Source organism: Sarcophilus harrisii, chromosome 1, assembly GCF_902635505.1.
Source record: "Sarcophilus harrisii chromosome 1, mSarHar1.11, whole genome shotgun sequence".
Taxonomy (NCBI): domain Eukaryota; kingdom Metazoa; phylum Chordata; class Mammalia; order Dasyuromorphia; family Dasyuridae; genus Sarcophilus; species Sarcophilus harrisii.
The window spans coordinates 690,641,820-690,664,854 of record NC_045426.1 but is presented as its reverse complement, the minus strand read 5'-3'; the positions used below and the strand labels follow the sequence as shown (position 1 = coordinate 690,664,854).

Here is a 23,035-nt window from a genome sequence, read left to right as displayed (position 1 = left end):
GCCCAGGACAGCCTCCGGAGCACGGCACAGAGAGCATTCTCTTCCCAGGACAGGTTGGCCAAAATGGCCGATGAGCTCCCTTCCCACTCTGCTCACTGTCACCGGGAGAACCTGGGACCCTTCCCGCATGAAGGGTCTCCCCTCCATACCTTATCGAAGCCTACAAGTGTGTGGCAGGGACACCCCCCAGGGTGTAGGAGAAACCTTGTCTCCAAGGACTTGAACGGCCCCACGTGGACACGAATGCCTCAGTGCCCCTGAAGAGTCAGCCCTGGGCTGATACACCCCCAAGGCTGACCTGGGACACCTCGAGAGAGAGAAGACATTTCTATGGGTTGGCAACAGTACAGTTTATTGGGTTGCATGATGACCCCAGTCGGCTAGGGACGGAGGAACAAGGCCGAAGGAATGGGCCCATCTGTCCCAAAGGCAGGATCTCTGCACCGACCCTCCCAGGGCAGACGGAACAGATGCATGGGAATGGGTCAGGCTCCTTCCCCTTCCCCTTCCCCTCTCACCGGGGTTTCCTTCTTTTTGCACGAGCCCATGCCTTTGTCCCCATCTGTGCTCCCAGGGATGACAAGGAGGCATGGTCACAAGTCACTTCCAGGGTGGCTTTGGCTTGGGAGTGGCCACACGCTTCCGGGGAGTGGCTGGTTCTGAGAGGCTGATGGCGCGAGCCCTGGGGGTCACCACTGGGCTCTGGAAGGTCCCCGCAGCTGCCTGAGTCCAAGCCTGCTGCTGCCCTCTCTGATGGGGGGGACTGGTGCCAGGGGAGTACCCGCCAGGGGAGGCATTCAGATGGGTGAGTGACTGGGACTGCCCCCTCTTGAGGAAGCCTGGGGAGTCCAGGCCATTCGAGAGCCTCTGCCAAATGTCTGGCTTGTTCCTGGTCTTTGGCTCTGGGTGAATAGCCCGCAGGGGGGTCTCCTTGGGTCGGGGAGAGCGATTGGCCCAGGGTGCTGATGGGGGGCTCCAGAGGAGGGGCTGGAGCTTTGCAGCATCCTCCTTCTTCATCCATGGTGCCTCCCAGGTGGGTTCCTCCCGTCGGGAGCTAAAGAGAGTCTCGTCACAATAGGATGGTGTGTGACGGATAAGCCTGGAACAAAAAGGATGGAAAATGAACAGTGAGTCAGTGGGGGGAGCGGCTCCTAAGAATGGGGTCTGTATCCAGCTGGGCAACCCGGCTTCTCCTGAGTCCAAGAACCACAGTCCCAGCTCTATGCTGGAAGGGACCCCAGAGATCACCTCATTTTACAAATGGGGAAACTGAGGCTCACAAAGGGACACATCAGACAATGCAGCTACTCAGACCTCCCAGAGCCAGAAACTTTTCCATGGCCCTGTGGTATGTTGTAAATGGCCCCTGAATCGCCAGAAAAGTCCCATTTTGTGGGGAAAGGGAGGCAGCATGGCTACTCCTGGAATCAGGAGCTCCCATCTCACCTCTGAAATTCACAGGCACATTACTCAACATACTCCATTTGTAAAATGGAGATGAATATAAGCCCTACCACATACTGAGCACAGACTATGTGCCGGGCACTGTGCTAAGGACCAAATAAGTCAATGGGTGCCAAGAGCTTTGCAAGTCTTTTTGAAGCAGTCGGGGTTAAGTGACTTGTCCAGCATCTCACACAGTATCTCAGGTCCCCCTTCCCAAATCTAAAGCCTTAGGGATTATTATTTCCCCTTCTGTATTTGTTGGATGGGTATCTAGGCTCAGCTGGCATTCTGCCAGGACGGGGGCAGTTGGGTGAGAACCCCCCCTGTTACTGCAGAGTTCTAGATATTTTGAACAATTCTTCCTTACACTGAACAAGACCTAATTATGTCTCCTGGAACCATACACCACCCAATATAAGCTGAGGAGCATGTATTAAGCATCCCTGTATACCAGGCATTAGGCTAAGCTCTACCTTCAAGAAGCTCCCAGTTTAATGGAGGAGAGAGACCACATACAGAACTTTATGTAAACAAGCTCTAGGTAAGAGAAAGTGGGAGAATTCCTTCCTCCACAAGACAACCCTTTGGAATTTAAAGTCATGATCATTCCTCCAGATGTGCTCTCCTTGTGTCTCTCCACAATCAGCCTTGATAAGAGTTCCACATTAAGATAATGATGATAATGATTATGGCTAGTCCTTATAAAGCACCTACTAAGTGCTGGGCCCTGTGCTAAGCAATTTACAAAAATGATTTCACTTGGTCTTAATAACAATCTGGAGAGGCCAGCATTATTCCTGTCTTATAGATGAGGAAACTGAGGCAGACAGATTCAAGGACTTGCCCAAGGTCACATGTGCCTGAGGCTAGATTTGAAATCAGCTTCCTGACTCTAGGCCCTGGGCTCTGGTGCATTACTCAGCTGCCTCAGATCTTTCAATCATGTCAATGATAAAAATATCAAATGGGGCAAGAATGAAGCCTGGAAGCTCGTCATCAGAGAACCCTCAGTTAGCCCTGGTCTGTGAATGAGCAAGCTCTGAAGACAAATGTTTCAATAGCTTCTTCTCCCATCTGATGCACAAGATCAGCAAAGATCCAAGTCTAGACATTCCACAGTTCTAACAGGATAATCTACCTCCTGTATACAATTAACTTCAGGGACTCCCTCTGGACTCAAGGAGCAAACAGAAAATCCTATTTTTGGCATTTAGATCGTGGCCCCTGCCTACCTTTCCCATCTTCCTAGACCTTCCTCCCTGACCCAGTGCTAGTAGCCTCCGGGCTGTTCCTTGCTCAAGATTCGACTCTGGGCCTTGGCACTAACTGTCCCCCTTGCCAGGAATGGTCTCCTTTTTTATCTCTGCCTCACCCATTACCAGAAGCCTTTCCTGATCCCCCTTAACACTGCTAGTGCCTTTCTCGTGGGCTTAGGTCCAATTTTTCCTGACTCTCTCTTGTTTGAGAGAGATAATCACCACCTATTTTGGGGCAGTTCTAGATTTTGGACAAGTCCTAATTAGGTCTCCTGGAACTATACCCCACACAATCTAAGCCAAGGGGCATGTAGGAAGCATGTGCTGTGTTTAGCTGTTTGCATGTTGTGTTCCCCATGAGACTGAGTTCTTGGAGGGCATGCACTGCCTTTGCCTTTCTTAGTATCCCCAGAACTTAGCACAATAACCGGGCACATGTGTGTTGCTTAATTATGTCTCCCCCAATTTGGGATCCTGACAGAGATACTAGAGTGGTGTGTCATTTCCTTCTCCAGGTCATTTTAGAGAGGAGGAAACCGAGGCAACCGGGGTAACGTGACTTACACAGGGTCCCACAAGTTAAGTGTCCGAGGCTGGATTTGAACTCAGGTTTTCCTAGCCCCAAGTCTGGCACTCCACCCACTGTACCACATAGTTGGTGCATTTTAAATGTTTGTTGATTTGATTCAACTATCAAAGTAGTTCTGTGACCCTTTCTGACCCTCTGCTTTCTCTCTCTGCAAAATGAAGGGGATGGACTCCATGGCCTCTAAGCTCCCCCCCTTTCTTGTTGGACACTTTGAGACTCTGCCAGTTCCCAATCTTGCTATTACCTGTATTTATTTTTCTTCCTGGGAGTATGGGGAGGGGTACTGCTGCTGCTTTTGGAGGGGTCCGAAATCAGGTTCCATTTGGCCCCCTCAGAATTAGGGGTTAATGGCACAAGCTTCCCAGATCTGGCCCGCACTGCCCAAGGAGGGTCAAACTTCGGTGGGGTTGGCCGAGCCCCGGAAGGCTTGCCAAACAAAGTCTCATCCACGAACGACGTGCTGGATTTGACTCGGTAGCCACTTCGGCCTTTATGTTGCAGCTGGAGGGCCTGAATCCCATTGATGGCAAGCTCGACAGAGGTCTTCATGATGTGCCCTCTGAAATCACAAGAACCCCAGGGGGGATTTGACACTTGGGTCGGTGCCCTTCCCTCTAACCCGTGCCAAATGGGATCTAATAAATACCCTCCAAGCCTCCCTTGCGCCTCTGCGCAGCTGCTGGGGCCTCAAGCCTTTGTGGCAGCTCACCCGGCCAGAGGCAGACAGGCAAGGCCTGTGGCTACATACTAACAAACAAGGAAACAAAGAAACAATCGTGGAAGAGCGGGAGAAGCGGCCCCGGCACCGACCACTTGATGGGGACCGCGCGCTGCTCCGAGATCCCCCTTTGGTAATGCATGGAGCAGGGCGGTGGGCGCGGAGGAGGGGATTGTGATGAATGTATAAAATATAGCCCACGACCCCCTCCCCACAAACATCCCTTCAGTCTAAATCTTTTGGGGGGACGTCTGCAAGTTTCTGCCGCAGGGTTCGCCCCTCGCTCCAGCGCCCCGGCTTCCTCGGTCTGGCCCTTCCCCCTTAACAAGGGGCATGCACAGCGGAGCCCCGGGCCGAGCCCCAGGCTGCGGCAGTGACCGCGAGCAGCCCCCGAAGTCCGGGCCTCGGGACCCGCTCTCCGGCTCTGCCCCCGCTGGGGCGCTTACCTGAGGAGAGCAGGAACCGGGCGGCCTGGCGGTCCCCGGACGCCCAGTGACACTGGCCACGGAGAGCGCTCCAAACAGCCTCCGCCACCCTAGTCGCGAATTGCGCCGAGGACTCGACCATTCTCTCCAGGAGGTCGGGGGAGACCAGGGCCCAGCCCACCCTCCCCTGGGGCCGCCCCGACCGGAGCCGGGGACAGAAGGCGAGCAGGACCGCCCCGGACGCCTCCCCCCAGGGGACCATGTTCGAAGCCCCGCCCCTTCGGCGGGCGGAGCAAACGGGGGCGCGGTGCCGGCGGCTGCGCCGCCTCCGCCTACAGCGCTTCACCCGCTTCCTCCGCCTCCTGATACAGGCCGTGGTGGAGGGCGTCGGCTGAGCGCACGGCGGCGGCGGCGGCGAGCACGGGGACCGACACGGGGACCGCCGCGGCGAGCACGGGGACCGACACGGGGACCGCCGCGGCGAGCGACGCGCCGAGCACGGCGAGCACGGCGGCCGAGGCTTCTTGGGGCATCTGCGCGCCCGCTCCCGGCCCACGTCGGTCATGAGCACGGTCAGACCCAGGGGTTCGCGGCGCGGACGGGAGCGCGATCGCCGCCGACACTTGGCTGGTGCCATGGGAGACTTCGAGATCCAGCCCGAAGGCGGTGGAAGCGTGGAAGCCCGGGAGGTGGGAAGCCCGGGGAGGAGGGCGGTGGGAGGGGGGAAGCTGGGGGGGGGGGAGGGCGGCGGGAGCGTAACGGGAGGGGGGGGGACCTGGGGACCTGCCCCGGCCCGGGAGTGAACGGGCCGCGTGGCGCGCCGGGACCCCAGTGCGCCGGACCGGCCGTGAGGCAGCCCCGGACCTTAGCGTTTCCTATCGGGAGCCTCATTGGCTGCTTCCCAGTGACGAGGCGGGGTCATTGTCTCCCCGCCCAATCGGGAGCAGCCGCTCGGATACGCGGGGACTTGCGCGGGGGGTTGTGGGGGACGGGGGTGACCGGCGTCATCTGCTGCCAGACGGGAGCGGGCTCGGGTCTGCGGCTGGCAGGGTCCGTTCCGCGGGCCGGGGCCTGCTTCTCGGGCCGGCGCCTGCTTCTCGGGCCGGGGCCTGCTTCTCGGGCCGGGGCCTGCTTCTCCGGCCGGGGCCTGCTTCTCGGGCCGGGGCCTGCTTCTCGGGCCGGCGCCTGCTTCTCGGGCCGGCGCCTGCTTCTCGGGCCGGCGCCTGCTTCTCGGGCCGGACCCTGCTTCTCGGGCCGGGGCCTGCTTCTCGGGTCAGACCCCTCTCCGGGCGCTAGTCCCCGGCCCGCGGCCGAGAGCCGCGTCGTTACACTCGGGCCTGCCTGGACTCGCTGATAGGGCGGCGACTTCCCGGGAGGGGAAACAGTAGGCGCTTACTGGCCGTCGGGGCAGGACGTGATCCCGGGCGTTCCAGGGCGGCGCTCACATCTCACTTAGGGTTTTAGTGTTTCCACTTCAGCCTTCTGGGCCAGGCTTTGCTGGCATTTTAAGGGTTGCTCATTTTGCTCACACGGATAGTCTTGGACCAGAAGCCAGGAAGACCGAACTTCTCATGGGGCCTGGTGCTTACTAGCCCTCCCATGTGCCTCAGTTTCCCTATCTGTAAAATGGGGATAACAACAGGATCTACTTTTCAGGGTTGTAGTGAAAATGAAACGAATTAATAACCATCATGGTTTTGCCAGCCACAAATACCAGTTGCTTGTCTTTCTATCCTTCCAGCCTCTCTGAAAGGTGGCTTGGACGGGAATAATTAAGGGCTTGCCTGTGACTATACAGGGGGCAGAATAGTAGCGGGGCTGAGACCTGAACTTGGGTCTTTTGACTCCAAAGCAGGAGTCCTTTCCCATGCCTTGTGGCTACTGCTCCTCTGCAGGAATGGGTCTAGTTGGCGCCTTCCAAGAACCTAAAGTCGTCTTGAAAAGCCAACAACCACTTACTGTCCACGCCGGGTTCTCCCCCAGCCTTCCCCTCCCCCCCTCCCACTGGCCTGAGCTGTGCCCCCTCTGTGATATCCATGGGGCATCCAGCTATCTGAGTGATCCCGAGGTGAGCCTGCCTCTTCCTCTCCGTGACAGATGGGTCCCAGTAAGTCCCTGCCTACCTTCCCTGCTTTGGAGGCAGCCTCAGATGTGGAGCCCGACACCCAGGAAATGATTCGTGCCCAAAACAAGAAGAAGAAAAAGTCTGGAGGCTTTCAGTCCATGGGTAAGTTTGTGGTAGAGCCCAAAGCCGGAGCTCAAGTCTGCGGGACCCTGGAGGCTTGTGAGCAGTGGGCCTGGGGGCCCAGGCTTTCAGCAGGGAAACCGGCCGGTGTGTGTGTTGTGTGGGTGCCTCTGCTGGCTCCTGTGCCGCACCCAGGGAGGCAGAGGACAGGCTGATATCCAGGAGCTCGCCCTCTAGTTGAGTTGGCAGGTCCCACATGGGCCACTGTCAGGACCATTGGGGGGCAAAAGGAGAGGCCCCCTGGGGGTCAGGGATGAGGGAGGGCTTTAGGGGATGCAGCTCATCTGGGTCCTGAACTGGGAGGGCTGTCCGGGATAAGAGCAGCACACAGTGGAGAAAGGAAAAGGTGGCGTGAACGGGAGAGCGTGTGTCTGTACGACAGTAACCGTGGCTATGAGATAGTGTGGGTGTGGGCATCTATGAATGTGTGTCCTGTGTGACCGTGAGTGCTTTTGTGTCCCTGAGCAGGCACGCAAGTGTCTGTGTGCGAGTGATCACAGATGCATCTGAGATTATGGTCTGTGTGCGTGTGAATCATAGGTGGGTGTCAGGGAGTGATCACAGATGTGCGAGTATGGACATGTGAGCCTGCACGTGTGCGCATGTGTGTGATTGTGTGTGATTGTGTGTGGTGGGAGCATATAGATGTGTGAGTGCATGTGTGGGGGGGTGTGTGCATGTACACACAACACAGACGTCGGAGCTGCGATTTCCTCAGTGCCCCTGGCACGGGCCCTGAGCAATTGAGCGCTGTGGGAAGCAGCCCCGTCAGCGTGCCTCGTCAGCACAGCCTCGGTCCGCTCTCTGCCCGCTGTGCTCTAGCTCCCGGGTCACAGGCCAGTACATGGCCCCGCACTCCCCAGTAGCTGGCCCGGGCCGTGCCCTGCTGGGGTGGGGGATGGGGGGAAGGGGCAAGAGGTGGGATTCCTGGGGTCTGAGGAGCATTGGTGTCTCCCCCAGGTTTGAGCTACCCTGTCTTCAAGGGCATCATGAAGAAGGGCTACAAGGTGCCCACACCCATCCAGAGGAAGGTAAGCAACCTCCCGCTTGCTGTGTCCTGTCCCACTGGGCCAGCTCATTGTCTCTGGTTTTTGAAGGAAATGAGGGATTCTTTGGGTTCGGTTCCCTCTAAATGGGAAGGGGTTGGGAGGGGACCTCTCAGGGATGGACACGCGAGCACAGGGAGGACCAGAGCCCTGGGTGGCCTGATTTCGTGACCAGCCAGCCCTATCTGCTGGCACACGGGGCCTCCCTTTTAAGCAGCCGATCCCGTTGGCATCCCTTTTCATTGGCGTTAAGCCTTTAGCGTCTGCCCTTTTTCCATCTTGTCCTGAGAACAGCCCTTTGGAAGAGGCTGCCATTTTTACCAGCGGGGAAACCAAGGCCAGCCTTGGCCAGTGTCCAAGTCAGTAACACAGTCGGGACTAGAGCCTGGCGCTCTGGACTCTTCAGATTTGTGTTCTTATTACTAAGGGAGGGAGTTCCCCTGAAGCACTCCCTGCCCTCCACAGATCAGCACCGGTTCTGAACCTTCCCATTAAAGCATTGCCTGGCACTTCAGCCAGGTAAGGGACTGGCCCAGAGCTATGCAGACAGCAGGTGTCAGAGGCGTGACTTGAATCCAGCCCTTCTCGACTCTTGAGGCCAGCTCTCTGTCACTGTACCGGGGTCCCCAGCCACAAGCAGCCTCTGTTGGGGAGAGTTGGCCACCCCGGGCCTGCCCCACAAGGCTTCTGTCAGCTCCTGTTCCCCCATTGGGACTGCCCAGTGCCTGCGGTGTTCTGGCTGGGCGGGGCTCCAGTCTGAGTATCGGGCCAGATCCGAGCCCCATCTGGCAGCCCCCACCTTGGAACCGAGCAGTGTAAAAACAGACAGTTCCTATTTGCAGTTTTCCCCTCGTTTGAGTCTGTGGCTTTTAGTGTTGGGTCTTCTGTGGAGGCCTCCCAGGACCTGCACTGAAATTTGTCAGGGGCAGAGATGCCCCAGGTGCCGAGGATTCAGAGACTGCCCATTTTTCTCTCCGCTTTGTAGCAGAGGCGGCACGTGAACCCAGGTTTTCCTGAGGGCCTCCTCTGCCCCCTGTGTTACATCATAGTGCCTGGGGAGTGTGGAGCACAGGATTACCCGGTGCTTTCTTTCAAGTGGCCTGTGAGAGATTTGGGGCAAATGGTCTATTATCTCATCTGTAAAATGGGTGTAAGCCCAGCATCCCCTTCCCCCAGGCTTGTTGAGGATCCAGCCAGAGAATGTGTATGGCCCTAGAGGTCCAGAAATAAAAGCTGGGGTGACAGGTCCACCGCAGGGCTCACAGACTGGAGCGGGGGAGGGGACCTCAGCAGCTGTAGCCCCCAAGTTTTTTCCATTGCATCTGTCTCACCCCGCTTCAGCCTCACTACAAGGTTAGCCTGAGGGAAAAGAAAGTAGTGAGAGCAAAAATGGCGTCTCTTTGCTTCTGATCCCAAGCATTCCCTCCCACAGACTATTCCGGTGATTCTGGACGGCAAGGATGTAGTAGCCATGGCCCGAACGGGTAGTGGAAAGACGGCCTGCTTCCTCATCCCCATGTTTGAGAAACTCAAGGCCCACAGTGCCCAGACAGGTGCCCGAGCCCTCATCCTCTCGCCCACCCGAGAGCTGGCCCTGCAGACCATGAAATTCACCAAGGAGGTGAGCAGGGCGGCTGGACGGGGGTGGGGGGTGGGGTGGGGTGGGCACTTCACCTTTTGTGTGGCCTGGACCTTTGGGCCTGTGGACCCCTGCTCAGAATCATGGTCTTAAATGCATAAAAGATCTGTGAGACTAGAAAGGAAGCCAGTTAGAGGCCATTCTTACTTTAAGGAAGTGTACCCTTCTACAGACTTCAAGAGAAAGGAGGTTTCTGGGTAATGAAATTTGCCTGTAAATGTGGGGGGAGGGAGAGAGGCAGGGAGGGGTGTAAACATTGGGGGAGAGAGAGGCAGAGAAGGACCCTGGACAGAAAACAGAGCAGAAGAGTGAGAGCAGGAAGAGAAAGGCCAAGCCGGGGCCAACCATGTGGGGACCTGGTCTGAACAGAGAGGAAGAACATGAGGGGGGAGGCACAAGGGAGCCAGAGAGGAGGGGTACCGGACAGGGGGACAGGGCGGGGCAAAGGTGGTCTCCCTTGGCTCTGGGGTTTGGGCCAAACAGCAGCAGCAGGGGGGGTCTCTCCATGGGGCTGTTCTGCTGCTTTTTCTTGGAGGGGTTTTGGGGGGCAGTTTGGGAGAGACAGGCTGTGGAGCCCCAGGCTGAGGGGCAGGAGCAGTCTCGTACAGCAGTTAACAGGGTTTTTGTAGAGTGCAGATTTCTTTCAGAATTCTTTACATAAAGCTGAATTTGTATAATGTGAGTTTATCTAAAGTGAGAATCATCCATATAATGTATGATGAGGCACAGTTATTCCCATGAAAAAAAAAAAGAAATTCAGGACCTTGGTTAAGGCCTCGTGGCCCAGGGGAACGAGTCTCCCCTGGAATTGGCTCTGGAGGGTGGATTGGGCTTTCCTTCTCAGCTCTCTGACCTCACTTTGTCTCCTTTGTTCCACAGCTGGGCAAGTTCACCGGCCTGAAGACAGCCCTGATCCTTGGGGGAGACAAGTAAGAGCTTCTTCCTTCATGGCATTTTCCTTTGCCAGTATCTCTTTGCCACCCTTTGTTGGCTCGCCTCCTTCGCCTCCTTCCATTTTCTAATACAAACCTACCTTGTAACACTGGCCCCGCCTTCGTCAGGAGTCCCAACTCAGTAGAGTCCAGCAGCCCCTCAGAGAGAGAGAGACTGACTGGGGCAGAGTCTGTCCCCCACAGACCCCCCCCCCCCCCCCCCCCCCCCCCCCCCCCCCCCCCCCCCCCCCCCCCCCCGTGGGGCCTTCCGTTCTGTAGCAGCCATGTGCCTTAGCGGTCAGGAATTAGTCAGGAGAGTCAGGGTTCAAACGCCGCTTCTGCCTTGGAACTGGCTGTGTGACCCAAGGGGAAGCACCCCCCTCCCCCCACTCTGGGCCTCAGGCCACATGTTAACAGACAGGATGTGGTGTGGATTTTCACATCCATGATCCTCCCCCCCTGATCCTCAGAGTATGTTGGTGAGGCAACCAGGGGCAGGATCCCTGTTCTGACAGACCAGGACACCGAGTCCCGGAGCCACGTTCTCACAGTTAGCCAGGACCTAGAGGTCCCATTGTTCTGCAGTAAGTGACAGAGTCCAAGTCCGCTCTGGACTGTCCTGTCCCCAGGCTTCTTTCTTCCTCCTATGCCTTCCTGCACTTCGGAGCCTTGCGTCCTTCTGGTCCCCTCAAGCCGTCCCCCCTGAGCCCAAAGCCCCCGCTCAAAATATCTCAGTAATGGGGTTGTGTGCATTTGGGGCGCTTTTAGTTCCAAAGCTGTCACTCCTGCCTTCTCTGCCCCTGTTCCTTTTCTGGCTCCAAGAGCATCAGTCGGCCTGCTCCTCAGGGCTCTATCAGCCCTGAATTCTGGTTCTGGTGGATTGTCTCAGAGATGTTATCTTCTGAAGATTAACACAAGATCTCCCCACTCTGCCCCTTCCCCCTCCACACACACAGCGTATGTCCCACCTGGGCCAGGGCCGCCACCGGTAACTGCCGACCAGTAACCTTGGGGGTAAGGGCAGTGAATCCTCGCCCCCGGCCCCTGGGGGACCAGAGCTCACTGCCTGCTGCTGTAGTGCTGATGGGTGTGCAGAGGGGGGCTGTCAGGGTTATTAATCCTCAAAAGTGTAGACCTTGTCTGGGCCTGCCTCCCCTGTCTTAAGGAAGAGGGGGCCCCGGGTGTGCAGCCCCCTTCTGGTGGGATTTGAACCCCAGCTTTCCTGACTCTGGGGAGAATCAGGTTAGAATCCTGCCCCATTTGGTTTTCTTTTGTGTTTTTCCAGACTCTCTTCTATAACTTCTGTTGTCATTTTGAAATAATAATGATAAGTAATTCTGTGTAGCTCTTTAAAGGTGACAAAGCCTTTTGCAGGTACTGGGTTGGGTTCCACAAAACTGCAGCGAGATTTAGCAAGCCGGGGATTGTTACCTCCGGTTTTTAGGAGAAGCTGCACTCTAGTAGAGTTAAGTGACTTGGTCCCAGTCACACCACTGATGGGTCTGCGCGGGGATTTGAACTTGGTTCTGACTCCTGACATAGTGTGACATCGCACCCATGAGGCCACGCTGCCAAGCTGCCGCGCTCCCCAGTGGGACTCAGTGTGGATTCTGTGCTTCTGACTCTGGGCTCCCCTTTCCATCACTGTATCTAAGTCTTTCCCATTTTTCTCTGTAGTTTTTGTGTTTCTTGTTCCCTGCCAATTTGTTGTGATGATAATGAGTCCTCACGGACCATGGCCCGTTCTGCCATCCCCAGGGGTTGATGTGCCGGGGTTTATTGGCCTAGCGATGTCTTTGGCTTGGTGTGTCAGTCATTTCCTGACTCGCCTTCCCTGCCCATCCTCCCACCATCAGATCCTCAGAACAAAGGTCAGCAGAGCCAGCCCCCAGAAGGGGCCGCATCTCCCAGGGCTATGTCCCGGATGCCACATCCCCTTCCCCATTCTCCTGAGAGGGGAACTGCGTTTCCTCCAAGATCGGGCATTGCAATTAACCAAGTATAGTCGCCTCTAGCTCGTTTTTTAAAAAGTAGAGACTGTTGTTGTCATTGTGTATGTGTGTTCTCCTGTTTCTGCGCTCACTCTCTCTCTGTTACAGTTTTCTGCTGTTCCTCTGATTCTCATTCTGTGGGGTTTTGTGGTCCTGAGATTTTCTTGTTGTGGAGAGCTCCCAGGGCAGAAACTCCTTCCTAAGGTAGATCCTAGATTTAAACTTGCAAGGTTTTCGAGATTCTGTACTCTGACCCCTTCGTTTCACAGAGAAGGAAACTGAGTCACATGGTAGGTGGTGGAGCCCAGGTCCTAGAGCACCAAACCTGGCTCTCTTTCCACCGTTTCATACTCTTGCCTCTAGTTTTAGAGAATTGGCTAGAGCACGGAGGGGTTAAGACGTCTCCCGAGGGTGCCCCAGCCAGTATGTGGCAGAGGCAGGACTCGGGCCCTGCCTCATTGTAGAAGCACAGCAGGAGTGACCTCTTTGTGATCTACCGTCCTGCCAGCTTCTCGTAGTCAGCGTCCCTCATTCTTGGGGATGGTCAGCTTTGTTAAAACTTGTGGGGTTTCCCTTCCTTATCACACAATATCCTTGCTGCTGCTGCAGGCTTACACCCTTAGAGCCCTGCTTTAGGGTGTAGATGAGATGAGGGCAGAATTAGGCGACACAAAGAGAACGGACAGAAGATGTTGGAAGAAAGCATAGAACAGAGAAAGTGATGTGACAGAGAGAAAGAGAGAGACAGAGAGAGAGAGAGAGAGAGAGCGCGAGTGTGTGTGTGTGTGTGTGTTTGTTTGTGTGTCGGGCAGGACTTAGGGATTTCCTGATCTGTGGGTCAGGGAGAAACAGAATATGTAACTGTCCTTGGGAAAGGGAAGAAAGATGGTAGGGAAGAAACAGTAAGTCATACAGTTCTTGGGACTGACCACCAGGTGGCACACTCGGCCTAGGACAGCTTGGTTGCTGCCTGGAGCCCTGTAGGGTGCAGAGAAAAGGCTGAGCTCTGCATGTGGGTGGGGCAGTTGTGTGTTTAGGTGTGTTTAGGTGTGGAGTGTTCAGCGCTGGTGTGATTACTGACTTTGGGTTTCCTCATTTGGCATTTATCTCACCCCTTCTTTAACTTTATGTATGTAGCCTGGATTCCTTTGGGGCTACATTTTTCCCATATCCAGGGTCTTTATTTTAGACTTCTCTCCTCAGGGTGGCGAGGCTTAGGTTTCAAGGGCATCATGGGACCAAAAGTTCCCCAGAGGCCTCTGTGTTGGTCATTTTACATTTGAGCATCAGAACTAGGCCTTGAACCCAGGTCCTCTAGCTCTAAAGCCAGTTCTTCCCCCAGAATATTTGGCTCCATATCGAGGTTGGTGCCGTGTGTGCTTCCTGGCATGACACGGAGACTTCCTTTTCTCTTCTCTACAGGATGGAAGACCAGTTTGCAGCCCTGCATGAGAACCCAGATATGTGAGTGTGCAGAGCAAGAAGGAAATCTTCAGGCCTATCCCTGCCAGACAGCTTTGGGGTTGGGAGAGGGAGAGGGAGGTCTGGGAGGGGCAGGTGCTGCCTGGGGTGATGGAGGTGCTATCCCATTGCAGAATCATCGCCACCCCAGGGCGCCTGATGCACGTGGCCGTGGAGATGAACCTGAAACTGCACAGTGTGCAATACGCTGTCTTTGATGAGGCGGATAGGTGAGGTGGGCCTGGGCGTTGGGGTCCACAGAGAGAATTAGGCGCCCTCGCTTCACTCCGGCCTTGTCCCTCTCTCACCATGACAGGCCCCTGTGTCTGTACCTGCCAAGTTTGCAGGGAGCTTTTGTGCCTATGGTAGAGGGGGCAGGGATTTTCATTTCCATTTTCCTGAGGAGGAGATTGAAGAGAGCTAGTCAGGGACCTAGCTGCTCCTTCCCCAGCATCCTTCCAGGCACAGCTCAGATACAGCCTTACTGACCCCAAGTGCCCCTCACAAGCTCCCCTGTGTGTGACCATCCTGCATAATCCTAAATCTGTGTGCTGGCCCCCAAGGGGAGGGGCTGTGTCCTCCCCGCACTTAGTGGGAGCTTAATAAATGCTTGCTGTTGCCTAGCCCACCTGTGATCTGGCTGAGTGCCAAAGGCCGGCCGCCTCATTTGCCCTGTTCCTCTTGTTCCAGGCTGTTTGAAATGGGCTTTGCCGAGCAGCTACAGGAAATCATCAGCCGCCTTCCCGAGGACCACCAAACCGTGCTCTTTTCGGCCACGCTGCCGAAGCTCCTCGTGGAGTTTGCCCGTGCTGGTGAGCGCCCCATCTGCTCCCTGGGCTCCCCTGGTTGTGAGCCTGTTTTGGGGGGAATGGAGGCTCCTGGCTGGCCTGGGGCTTCCCAAGGATGTGGCGTGCTGTGACGCGTTGAGCCCCTGCTCCACCCCCGTCCTTCACAGCCTCCTCACCCAGCCCTCAGCCCCCCCACCTCCATCTTTACTCCCTGTTTTCCCCCAGGGCTCACGGAGCCGGTGCTGATCCGTCTCGATGTGGACACCAAACTCAACGAGCAGTTGAAGGTGAGTGAGGTCCTCGGCTTTGCCCAGCGCTTCTCATGCCTCACTTGGAGGAAAATCCCCTGGGCCCCGGGTTGGGTTGGCCACTCCAGCCTGCAGGGAAGAAGAGGGAAGGGCTCTCTGTGGCAGGGCAGAGGCCCAGTCTGGGCCCAGGGCGGGGCAGAATGGCCCCTCACACATCAAGCGCTTGATAACTTACATGTTATTTTCATGTCTTTTATCTCATTTGAGCTTGAATCCACCTGCCCTGGTGAGGTGAGGAACTTGAGCCTAGAACACCTGGTTCAGGCCTGCCTGTGCCACATGTTGGCCGGTGCCGAGGGTAGCCCCGACGGCCCTCACAGGCTCCTGTCTCCTTCACCAGTGTGCGGGGGGTAGGAGGTGACTTGGCTGGGCGCGGGGCTCCCCCTTCATGCTCATGCTCCCTTCCCACCCTTAGATGGCCTTCTTCCACATCCGCGAGGACGACAAGCCAGCCGTGCTCCTCCACCTCCTGCGCAACGTCGTCCGGCCCCAGGACCAGACTGTGGTCTTCGTGGCCACAAAGCACCACGCGGAGTACCTCACAGAGGTGAGGGGCCGGAGCCCCGGAGGGACCCTTCCCACTCAGTCCTGGGAGGTGTTCCCCAGCAGCACCAGCAGGGGGCAGGCGCCCTCTCCTCAGCACAGCTCCCTCCTCCACCCCCCCAGGCCCAGGGCACATCAGGCTGACCTTCTGGATAGATGGGGGCAGAAGTAACTGTGTGTGTGTGTGTGTGTGTGTGTGTGTCCCGCAAGCGCACACATATGTCACATGTGTTTGCCTTGTGTGCACACGTGTCAGTTCTGTGGATGTTTCCCACATGGGTGTGCACACATACAGTGCCCATTGCCCACGTGTAATATTTAATATGTGCTGCCCATGTTTAGTGTGTATATTTAACATACATGCATTTATACACACACACACACACATGCATCCATACACAGCCGTACCATGACACAGTTTCTGATCTTTGCCTGAACCGTATATATATATATGCTCCCTACGCCCGGGCCCTCCGCCTCCCTATCCCCTCCCACCCCAGGGGATACCGAGCCCCTTGAGGACAGGGACTGCAGTTGTGTGTTTGTGTTCCCAGCATAGTCCTGCTCCACAGCAGCTACTTAGTGACTGTTTGTTGGCCGATTTATCAGTTAATTTCCTGGGGGTTTGGGTGGGAAATGGGGGTTGCTGTGTCCCTGTTCCATAGCCCCTGCCAACTTTCTCTCGCCCTCCCTCAGCTGCTGACAACCCAGGGTGTTTGCTGCACCCACATCTACAGCTCCCTTGACCAGACGGCGCGCAAGATCAACCTGGCCAAGTTTGTGCATGGCAAGTGCTCCGCCCTCATCGTCACCGACGTGGCCGCCCGGGGCCTGGACATCCCGCTGCTGGACAACGTGATCAACTATAACTTCCCTGCCAAGAGCAAGCTCTTCCTGCATCGAGTGGGTGAGTGCCAGCCTCGCAGCCCTGCCCTGAGGGTTTGGGCTCTAAGCATCCCTTATACTCCCTGTTTTAGGGCCCCCCAAGTCCTGACATCCCCCATTCTCAGCCCCCCCCCCCCTCCCCAGTCCTGACTTTTTATATTCTCAAGGCCTGTTGGGAGAGCTAGGGTTATCGCTGGGACAGCCAAGGGGCCCATTAAGAGCAGCTGAGGCTCTCATTGGCGCGTCCCTCTTAACTTTTCCAGAAGCCACGTCTCTGACTCCATTATCCCCCACTGGGTCTCTGAACCTGCACAGAGCAGAAACCATTTTTACCGATGGGGAACCTGAGGTGATTTACCCAGGGCCGGGCAGCCCGGGAGCAGAAAGGCCCAAGTGCTCGCTCAGGTGCCCTTGTTACAACTGCCCCTCCGTTTTCCTTCTGCAGGGCGCGTGGCCCGCGCAGGCCGAAGCGGCACCGCGTATTCCCTGGTGGCCCCGGATGAGGTCCCCTACGTCTTTGACCTTCACCTCTTCTTGGGCCGCCCCCTCGTCCTCGCCAGGCCCCACGAGAAGCCCTCAGGTAGCCGGGCCTGGGTCTGGGGACCCCCCATGTATATTTATATGTATATTTGGGACCCCAAAGTGGAGAAGGAGCTCGGGATGGGACTGGGAAAGGAAGAAGGGAGTGACTTACTCAGGTATCATAGAGCAGCAAATCTGGGGCAAGAATTGAACTCAGATCTTTGGTACCATCAGTGCAGAGCTGGATTGGCTGCTGGCATTGAAGTCACAAAGGCCTGGATTCCAGTCCTCCCTTAGTAAATGACCTTGGGCAAATCACTCCCCCCCATCTGCCTCAGTTTCCTCATTAGTAAAGTGAAGCACTTGGATCCAGGGGTCTCCTGTTTCCCTTTCAGCTCTGGCAGTTGGGGATGGGGAGCCCGGGGGCGGGGGTGGGGACGGGGACGGGCCTCGCCTCCTGAGTCCCAGAATTCCCCCAGATGCCTCTCCAGATGGTGTGCTGGGTCGTGTGCCTCGGAACGTGGTGGACGACGAGGAGTGCCGCCTGCTCACGGACCACGACGGCTCCTCGGAGCTCCAGAGCCTGCGGCGCGTGGCCGAGAACGCCCACAAGCAGTACAGCCGTTCTCGGCCGGGGCCCTCCCCAGAGTCCATCAAGAGGGCCAAGGACCTGGACCCCACCCTCCTAGGCCTGCACCCCCTCTTCAGTGAGTGCCCGTCACGTTCCCTGGGGGAGAGGGGGGAGCCCCGGGCTGGGCAGGGTGGGCTCCTCTGATGGGCTTCCTCTCCGTCCGCCTCCAGGCTCCCAGTTTGAGGACGAGGAGTTGGAGAGGATGAAACTTGTGGACAGCATCAAGAACTACCGCTCCCGGGCTGTGAGTGAGACAGCCCAGCCTGGAGGGAGGGTCTGGGGAGAGGGTCTGGGGGAGGGCCTAGGGATACCGAGGCCCACAGTGGCTTCAGAGGCAGAACTCGGGGCCAGGCAGATGTGGCAAGAAGACCCCAGAAGTGGCTCCACGTCCCCTCCCCCTAGTCCTCAATCCCCTTGTTCTCATCCCTTTTCATCTTGGCCTCATCAGCTCTTGGATCCAGTTGCATCTGGATGGGCTCCCGGAGGCCCCGGGGCGCAGCCCTCATTTGTTGTTCAGAGAGGTCCGTGACCTGCCCAAGGTCACACAGCTCCAACGTTCAGGAGCATGTCTCTCCTGCCTAACAAGCAACAAAGAGAGGTGTTTGCACAAACCCTTTTTATTTGAATGTGTTCAAGTGACCCATTTTGCATTTCCTGGTGTCCTCCAGTTCTTCTCTGGCCACAAAGTTCTCCCTCCCCCAGATCTGAGAGGGAGATGTCCCTTGTCCTGATTTGCTTAAAGCATCACTGTCACATCTAACGAACCCTTTTTGGCCTCCCCCGGTGCTCGGTGCGGCCCAGGGCCCAGCTCCCGCTGTCCTCTTCCAGTTTTCCCGGCAGTTCTTGTCAGAGCGAGTCCTTGTCCCAGAAGCCGGAGTCCAGGTTTATCACTGACACTGTCTCGGGAGCCCAACCTGTCTCACTGATCCACCGCTCTGTTCTGAGCTGGTACCAGTGTCACGGCCGTCCAAACCGGGAGCGACAAACACATTAAAGCAAAGGGCACTGAGTCAAAGCCACAAATACATTACTGGAGACTAGCAGTGTGTGCAGTATTCCACACCTGTAAGCCCCCACCCCTCAGACTTTGAGTTAGGAAAGACCCTCAGGGCTAGAGATGGGGAAACTGAGGCACAGAGAGCTTGAGGGAGGGTCCGAAGGCACACTTAGGACTCCAAGGTTCCGTCTCCTAGAGCTTTTCCAGCCCTTCCTGGGGGCCTAACTTGGTCTTGAAAATTCCTTGGTGTCCGCCTTTATTTTTTTGGCTGGAGGGATGTTTTCCTGATTCTTGTCACTGCAGACAGCCAGTGTCGCGCCTGGAGAGCTGGCCTGAGTCAGGAAGATGGGGTTCGAGTCCCATCTTGGATACATCCTGGCTTGGTGACCCCCCCATCAAGCCCATGAACCTCCCAGCATCCCCAGACATCTCTCTGATCAGTCAGCATTGACTAAGCACCTACTGTGTGCCAGGCACCAGGCCCAGCCCTGGGGATACAAATAGGGAGGAGGCTAGAGCTGCAGATGGAGTCAGTCATGGGGGCTCCCTGGAGAAGGCCAGCCCCGCCCTACCCCACACAGGCACAATTGGGGATTTTTGCTCTTCCTTGCCACAGACCATCTTTGAGATTAACACCACGACCCGGGATCCGGGTAGCCAGGTGATGCGGGCCAAGCGGAAGCGGGACCACAAAGCCATTGCCAAGTTCCAGCAGGGGCAGCAGGAGCGGCAGCAGGCCCAGCCCGGCCCGGCCCCCTGCCTGCCCACGAGCCAGGAGCCAGAGGAGGAGCAGGAGGAGGAGCAGGACGTGGAGGTGGGGATGTGCCCAGGGCCTCCAGGGAGTTATATAGGGGTCTGGTGGGGGGAGGGGGGGTGGACAGCCCAAGCCTCAGACACGTGGACGCTAACCCTCCTCTGGCTGCCTCAGGTCCCTCCATAAAGGGGCATAGGAATAGCAGCTGCCTCCTGGGGAGGGGGGGGGGGGGGGGGGGGGGGGGGGGGGGGGGAGTCTCAGCTCACGAGATCCGACTTGCCCAGGCCTTTGTAACCTCGAGGCCTGGCCTTACCCTCGGCACCTGGGGGACTGAGCACAGGAGGTGCTTAATAAATGTCTGTCTGTCCTGGTGTCCCTCCCCCTGTTGGCTCCAGCCTTCTAGTCTGGCTTGGGGGGGATGGAGGGCAGACAGGAAAGGAAGCTGAGAATCAGGGGCTCCCGGGACCCGCCTCCAAAGGGTTAGAGCGAAGTCACGGGGAGGGAGCACCGAGCAGGGGGACCACTCAGAACAACTCTGGCCCTCCTCCCCAGGAGGCCTTCACCCAGGTCCTGGGCCCAAAGAGACGGCGGCCCTCAGCACCGGGCCAGGAGAAGAGGCGGAAGGGGGCACCCCAGCAGCGGCAAGAGGAGTTCTATGTGCCCTACCGGCCCAAGGATTTCGACAGCGAGCGGGGGTGAGGGGCGCAGCAGGGGTTGGGGGGTCACATGGATGGGGGCAAGGGAGGGACACTGCCAGGGAGGGGGAGGTGCCACCCTTTGTCCATGCCACAAGCCCTGTTCTCTCCCCTCAGCCTGAGCATCGGGGGCGAGGGCAGCGCCTTCGAGCAGCAGGCGTCTGGAGCCGTCCTTGACCTCATGGGCGACGAGGCCCACAGCCTCACCAAGAGCCGGCAGCAGCTGAAGTGGTAAGGGGGGGAGGGGGAAGTAATAAGGGAGGGGGGAGTAATGGGGGAGGAGAGGGGAGAGGTCATGCCCCAAGAAGACTCCCAGCTCTGCCTCCCCTCCCCCTCCTTGGCCTCCAGGGACCGTAAGAAGAAGCGGTTTGTTGGGGCCACGGGCCAGGAGGACAAAAAGAAGATAAAGACGGAGAGCGGCCGGTACATCAGCAGCTCTTATAAGAGGGACCTGTATCCTTTCCTCCTGTGGCAGGGTGGGGCTGAGGGGGGCTTCCCCTCTGGAGGCAGAGCAGGAAAAAATTGAATCTGGAGCAACTGCGCCCCCTCCCCTCTGGTGGCCTTGAGACACTCCCTGCACTCTTCTCCCCCGCCTCAGTTTCCCCATCTGAAAAATGAGGGGGGTCTGACCGGCTCATCCCCAAGGTCCCCCCAGCTCCAGCCCCTTCTATCTGGGGGCCTCCTTAACCGCTGACCTCAGCTATCAGAAGTGGAAGCAGAAGCACAAGATTGGGGACCGGGACTCGGACGAGGAGGAAGAGGGAGCGGCCAGGAGGCGAGGCTGGAATCGGGGCCGAGGCCGGGGCCGAGGTGAGGGAGCCGGCCTGTGGGGGCAGCCCATGGGGACAGCCCGTGGGGAGAGGGGGTTGGCACCTGGGAGGGAGCCAAGCAGCCCGTGCCCACCGCCCAGGGGGGAAACAGGAGAGAGAAGTGACCCTAGTGACTTCTGTGTCTGCCCACCCATCTTACAGTGGGGAAACTGAGGCAGGGGAGGGAAGTGTTCACTGTGTCCACCCACCTAGCCTTCAGGTGGGGAAACTGAGGGGAAATAGGAAATGAGTGACCAGTGTCCCCCAGTAAGAATATCAGGGGCCCAGGCCAGCTTTTCTTGGTCCTCTCTCCTCCCGTGCCTTGTGGGCAGCGCCTCTGAGCCCCAGGAACCTGCCGGTATCCCAGCCCCCAGAACCCCGGCCCTGTTCCAGTCAGTGTCCACAGGAGCATGCGCTGGTGCCCTGCAGGCAGCTGGGAGCTGAATCCCACTGGTGAACAGGCATTTCTCCAGAAGCTCCATGTGGGCAGGGCCCCCCAAGGCCTCCCCCACTCCTGAGCCTTTGGTCCCCACTGGAACCCCACCTCGGAGCTCACTTATCTCAGCTGCTGGGCAGCCTTCTGGCGCAGGGGCACCTCTGAGGCGTCTGTGGCAGCCCCTCGCTTCTCCAGGCTCCCTGCTGTGTGCTGTCCCCCTTCTGTGCCCATGTTGGCAAAGGGGAACTGTGCCTCGGGGGCACAGTGAGGCAGTGCTCAAGTGCTGGACCTGGAGTTGCCCTTTTACTGGCCTGGTGACCCCTTTCACTCCCAGCCTCAGTTTCCACCTCTTTAAAGTGGGGATAAAGTGGGTCCCCTACCACCCAGGGGTGTTATAAGGCTCATAGGAGATGCCTCTCCCTCTTTCTGGCCCCCTCCTAACCATTCACCTCCTCCTCCCCCAATGTCTGCTCCCTCCATCTGTCTGGATCCCCTGCCTGCTTGGGTGTCCTGGGCTGTGCTCCCAGGACCCCTTCTCCCCCTCCCGCCTCTCTTGGCCAGACCTCCTGTGTGTGTTCCCCCCCCCCCCACCCCCATCTCCCCATGTTTCTCCCTCTCTGCCTTCCTGGCTTCCTTTCACACCCTCGGCTTCTGGTTTCTATTTTTACTTCCCAGCAGTGGCTTGTGGGGGGGCTGCCTCTGGGGAGGGGGAGGGAGGTGTGACATGCAGCCTCTTGCAAGTGGGGGGTCAGCTCTGGGAGACTCTCATCCCCCCAGGCTCCTGTCTTGGAGTTGATAGTGACCTGTCCATGACCTGTCTGGCTTGTGCTAGTCAGGGACCAGAATCCTCCTGGGGCAGGACCAGCCAATGCTGTAATGTCTGGGGGTCCTAGAAGAGGGAGGGGAGAAGCTTTCCTCTTACAGATGAGGGAACTGAGGCACAGAGTTCCTGGGCATGGGTCACACAGCTGGTAAGTGTCTGAAGAACAGTTGGAAAGCAGATGACCCGCCGCAGCCAGGGAAGGGGCCAGATTGCAGACACCAGAATGAAGGCCCTGATTGACATCCCCAGTTCTCTCTCCATCCACGGCAGGTTACTTTATTTCTCAGGCCACCCCTGGTGACTTTCCCTCCCTTGTGTCCTCCCAGGGGCCTCAGCAGGCCGGACGTCAGGGGCCGGTGGGACGTCAGGGGCCGGTGGGCGCGTGCGCTCAGAGCTGAAGAACAAGCAGCAGATCCTGAAGCAGCGTCGCCGTGCAGAGAAGCAGCGTTTCCTGCAACGAGGGGGTCTCAAGCAGCTGTCTGCCCGCAACCGGCGCCGGGCCCAGGAGCTGCGGCAGAGCGCCTTTGGCAGGCGGCCTGGGGGCAACCGAAAGGGCAAGATGAGGAAGAAGATGTGAGATGCTCTTCCCCAGCCACCTGCCGGTGACGGTCCGGCTGAACTCCAGACTCCCAAGGAACCCCATTCCTCTCGGAGCTGTGTGTGGGCTGGTCACCTCCTCCCTTGGGAAGACAGAGCCCTATCGTCCAGAACCAGCAGCCTGATGGTCCATCCCAAGGCTCCCACCTGAGAGCAGTGGTGTCCCTAGGGACAAAACTGGTTGAATTTGGGCCTGAAGCAGTTAACGTGCTCTGCTTGCCCCGCCACTCTCCTCCCTTCTAAGAGGAGGAACCTGTTCTGCCAGGCCCTGCCGCTCCTTCCGCCTGGAGGGCTGGCACTGGGCACTCTGGGCCAGCCTTGATCTCACTCTGCCCCCAGAGAGGACGCTCCCCGAGATGGGCGGTGGGGTCGGGGCAGGGGGTCATCACCACCAGGCCTTACACATGGCAGGTGCCTAATAAATCTCGGATTTATTGGATTGTCATTGCAGTGAAGGGGTTAATGTCCCGTGTCTGACTGAGACATGTACAAGTCTGTG

The 23,035-nt window shown here is 57.7% G+C and overlaps 2 protein-coding genes across 3 annotated transcripts; one reads left to right on the top strand and one right to left on the bottom strand.

Annotated features, from left to right (window-relative positions):
- Positions 1–331: 331 nt before the first annotated feature.
- RITA1 (RBPJ interacting and tubulin associated 1) lies at positions 332–4,579 on the bottom strand. Its single transcript, XM_031948644.1, has 3 exons — positions 4,456–4,579; positions 3,536–3,850; positions 332–1,099 (listed from the first exon to the last, which is right to left on the bottom strand). Exons 2-3 carry the CDS (start codon positions 3,838–3,840, stop codon positions 601–603), a joined length of 804 nt encoding a protein of 267 aa, XP_031804504.1. The 5' UTR covers positions 3,841–3,850; positions 4,456–4,579; the 3' UTR covers positions 332–600.
- A 300-nt stretch (positions 4,580–4,879) lies between these two features.
- Positions 4,880–22,986, top strand: DDX54 (DEAD-box helicase 54). Of its 2 annotated transcripts, none has more exons than XM_031948634.1 (20): positions 4,880–5,123; positions 6,532–6,661; positions 7,640–7,710; positions 9,158–9,346; positions 10,244–10,293; positions 13,710–13,751; positions 13,883–13,978; positions 14,439–14,560; positions 14,762–14,823; positions 15,260–15,391; positions 16,084–16,294; positions 16,718–16,852; positions 17,274–17,501; positions 17,596–17,669; positions 19,039–19,236; positions 19,729–19,871; positions 19,989–20,102; positions 20,220–20,324; positions 20,572–20,681; positions 22,266–22,986. In XM_031948634.1, the coding sequence occupies exons 1-20, from the start codon at positions 4,998–5,000 to the stop codon at positions 22,514–22,516; spliced, it is 2,589 nt and encodes an 862-aa protein (XP_031804494.1). In that variant the 5' UTR covers positions 4,880–4,997; the 3' UTR covers positions 22,517–22,986. The 2 variants fall into 2 exon arrangements, with proteins under 2 accessions (XP_031804494.1, XP_031804495.1); XM_031948635.1 differs by lacking the exon at positions 4,880–5,123 and adding an exon at positions 5,430–5,484.
- Positions 22,987–23,035: the final 49 nt, after the last annotated feature.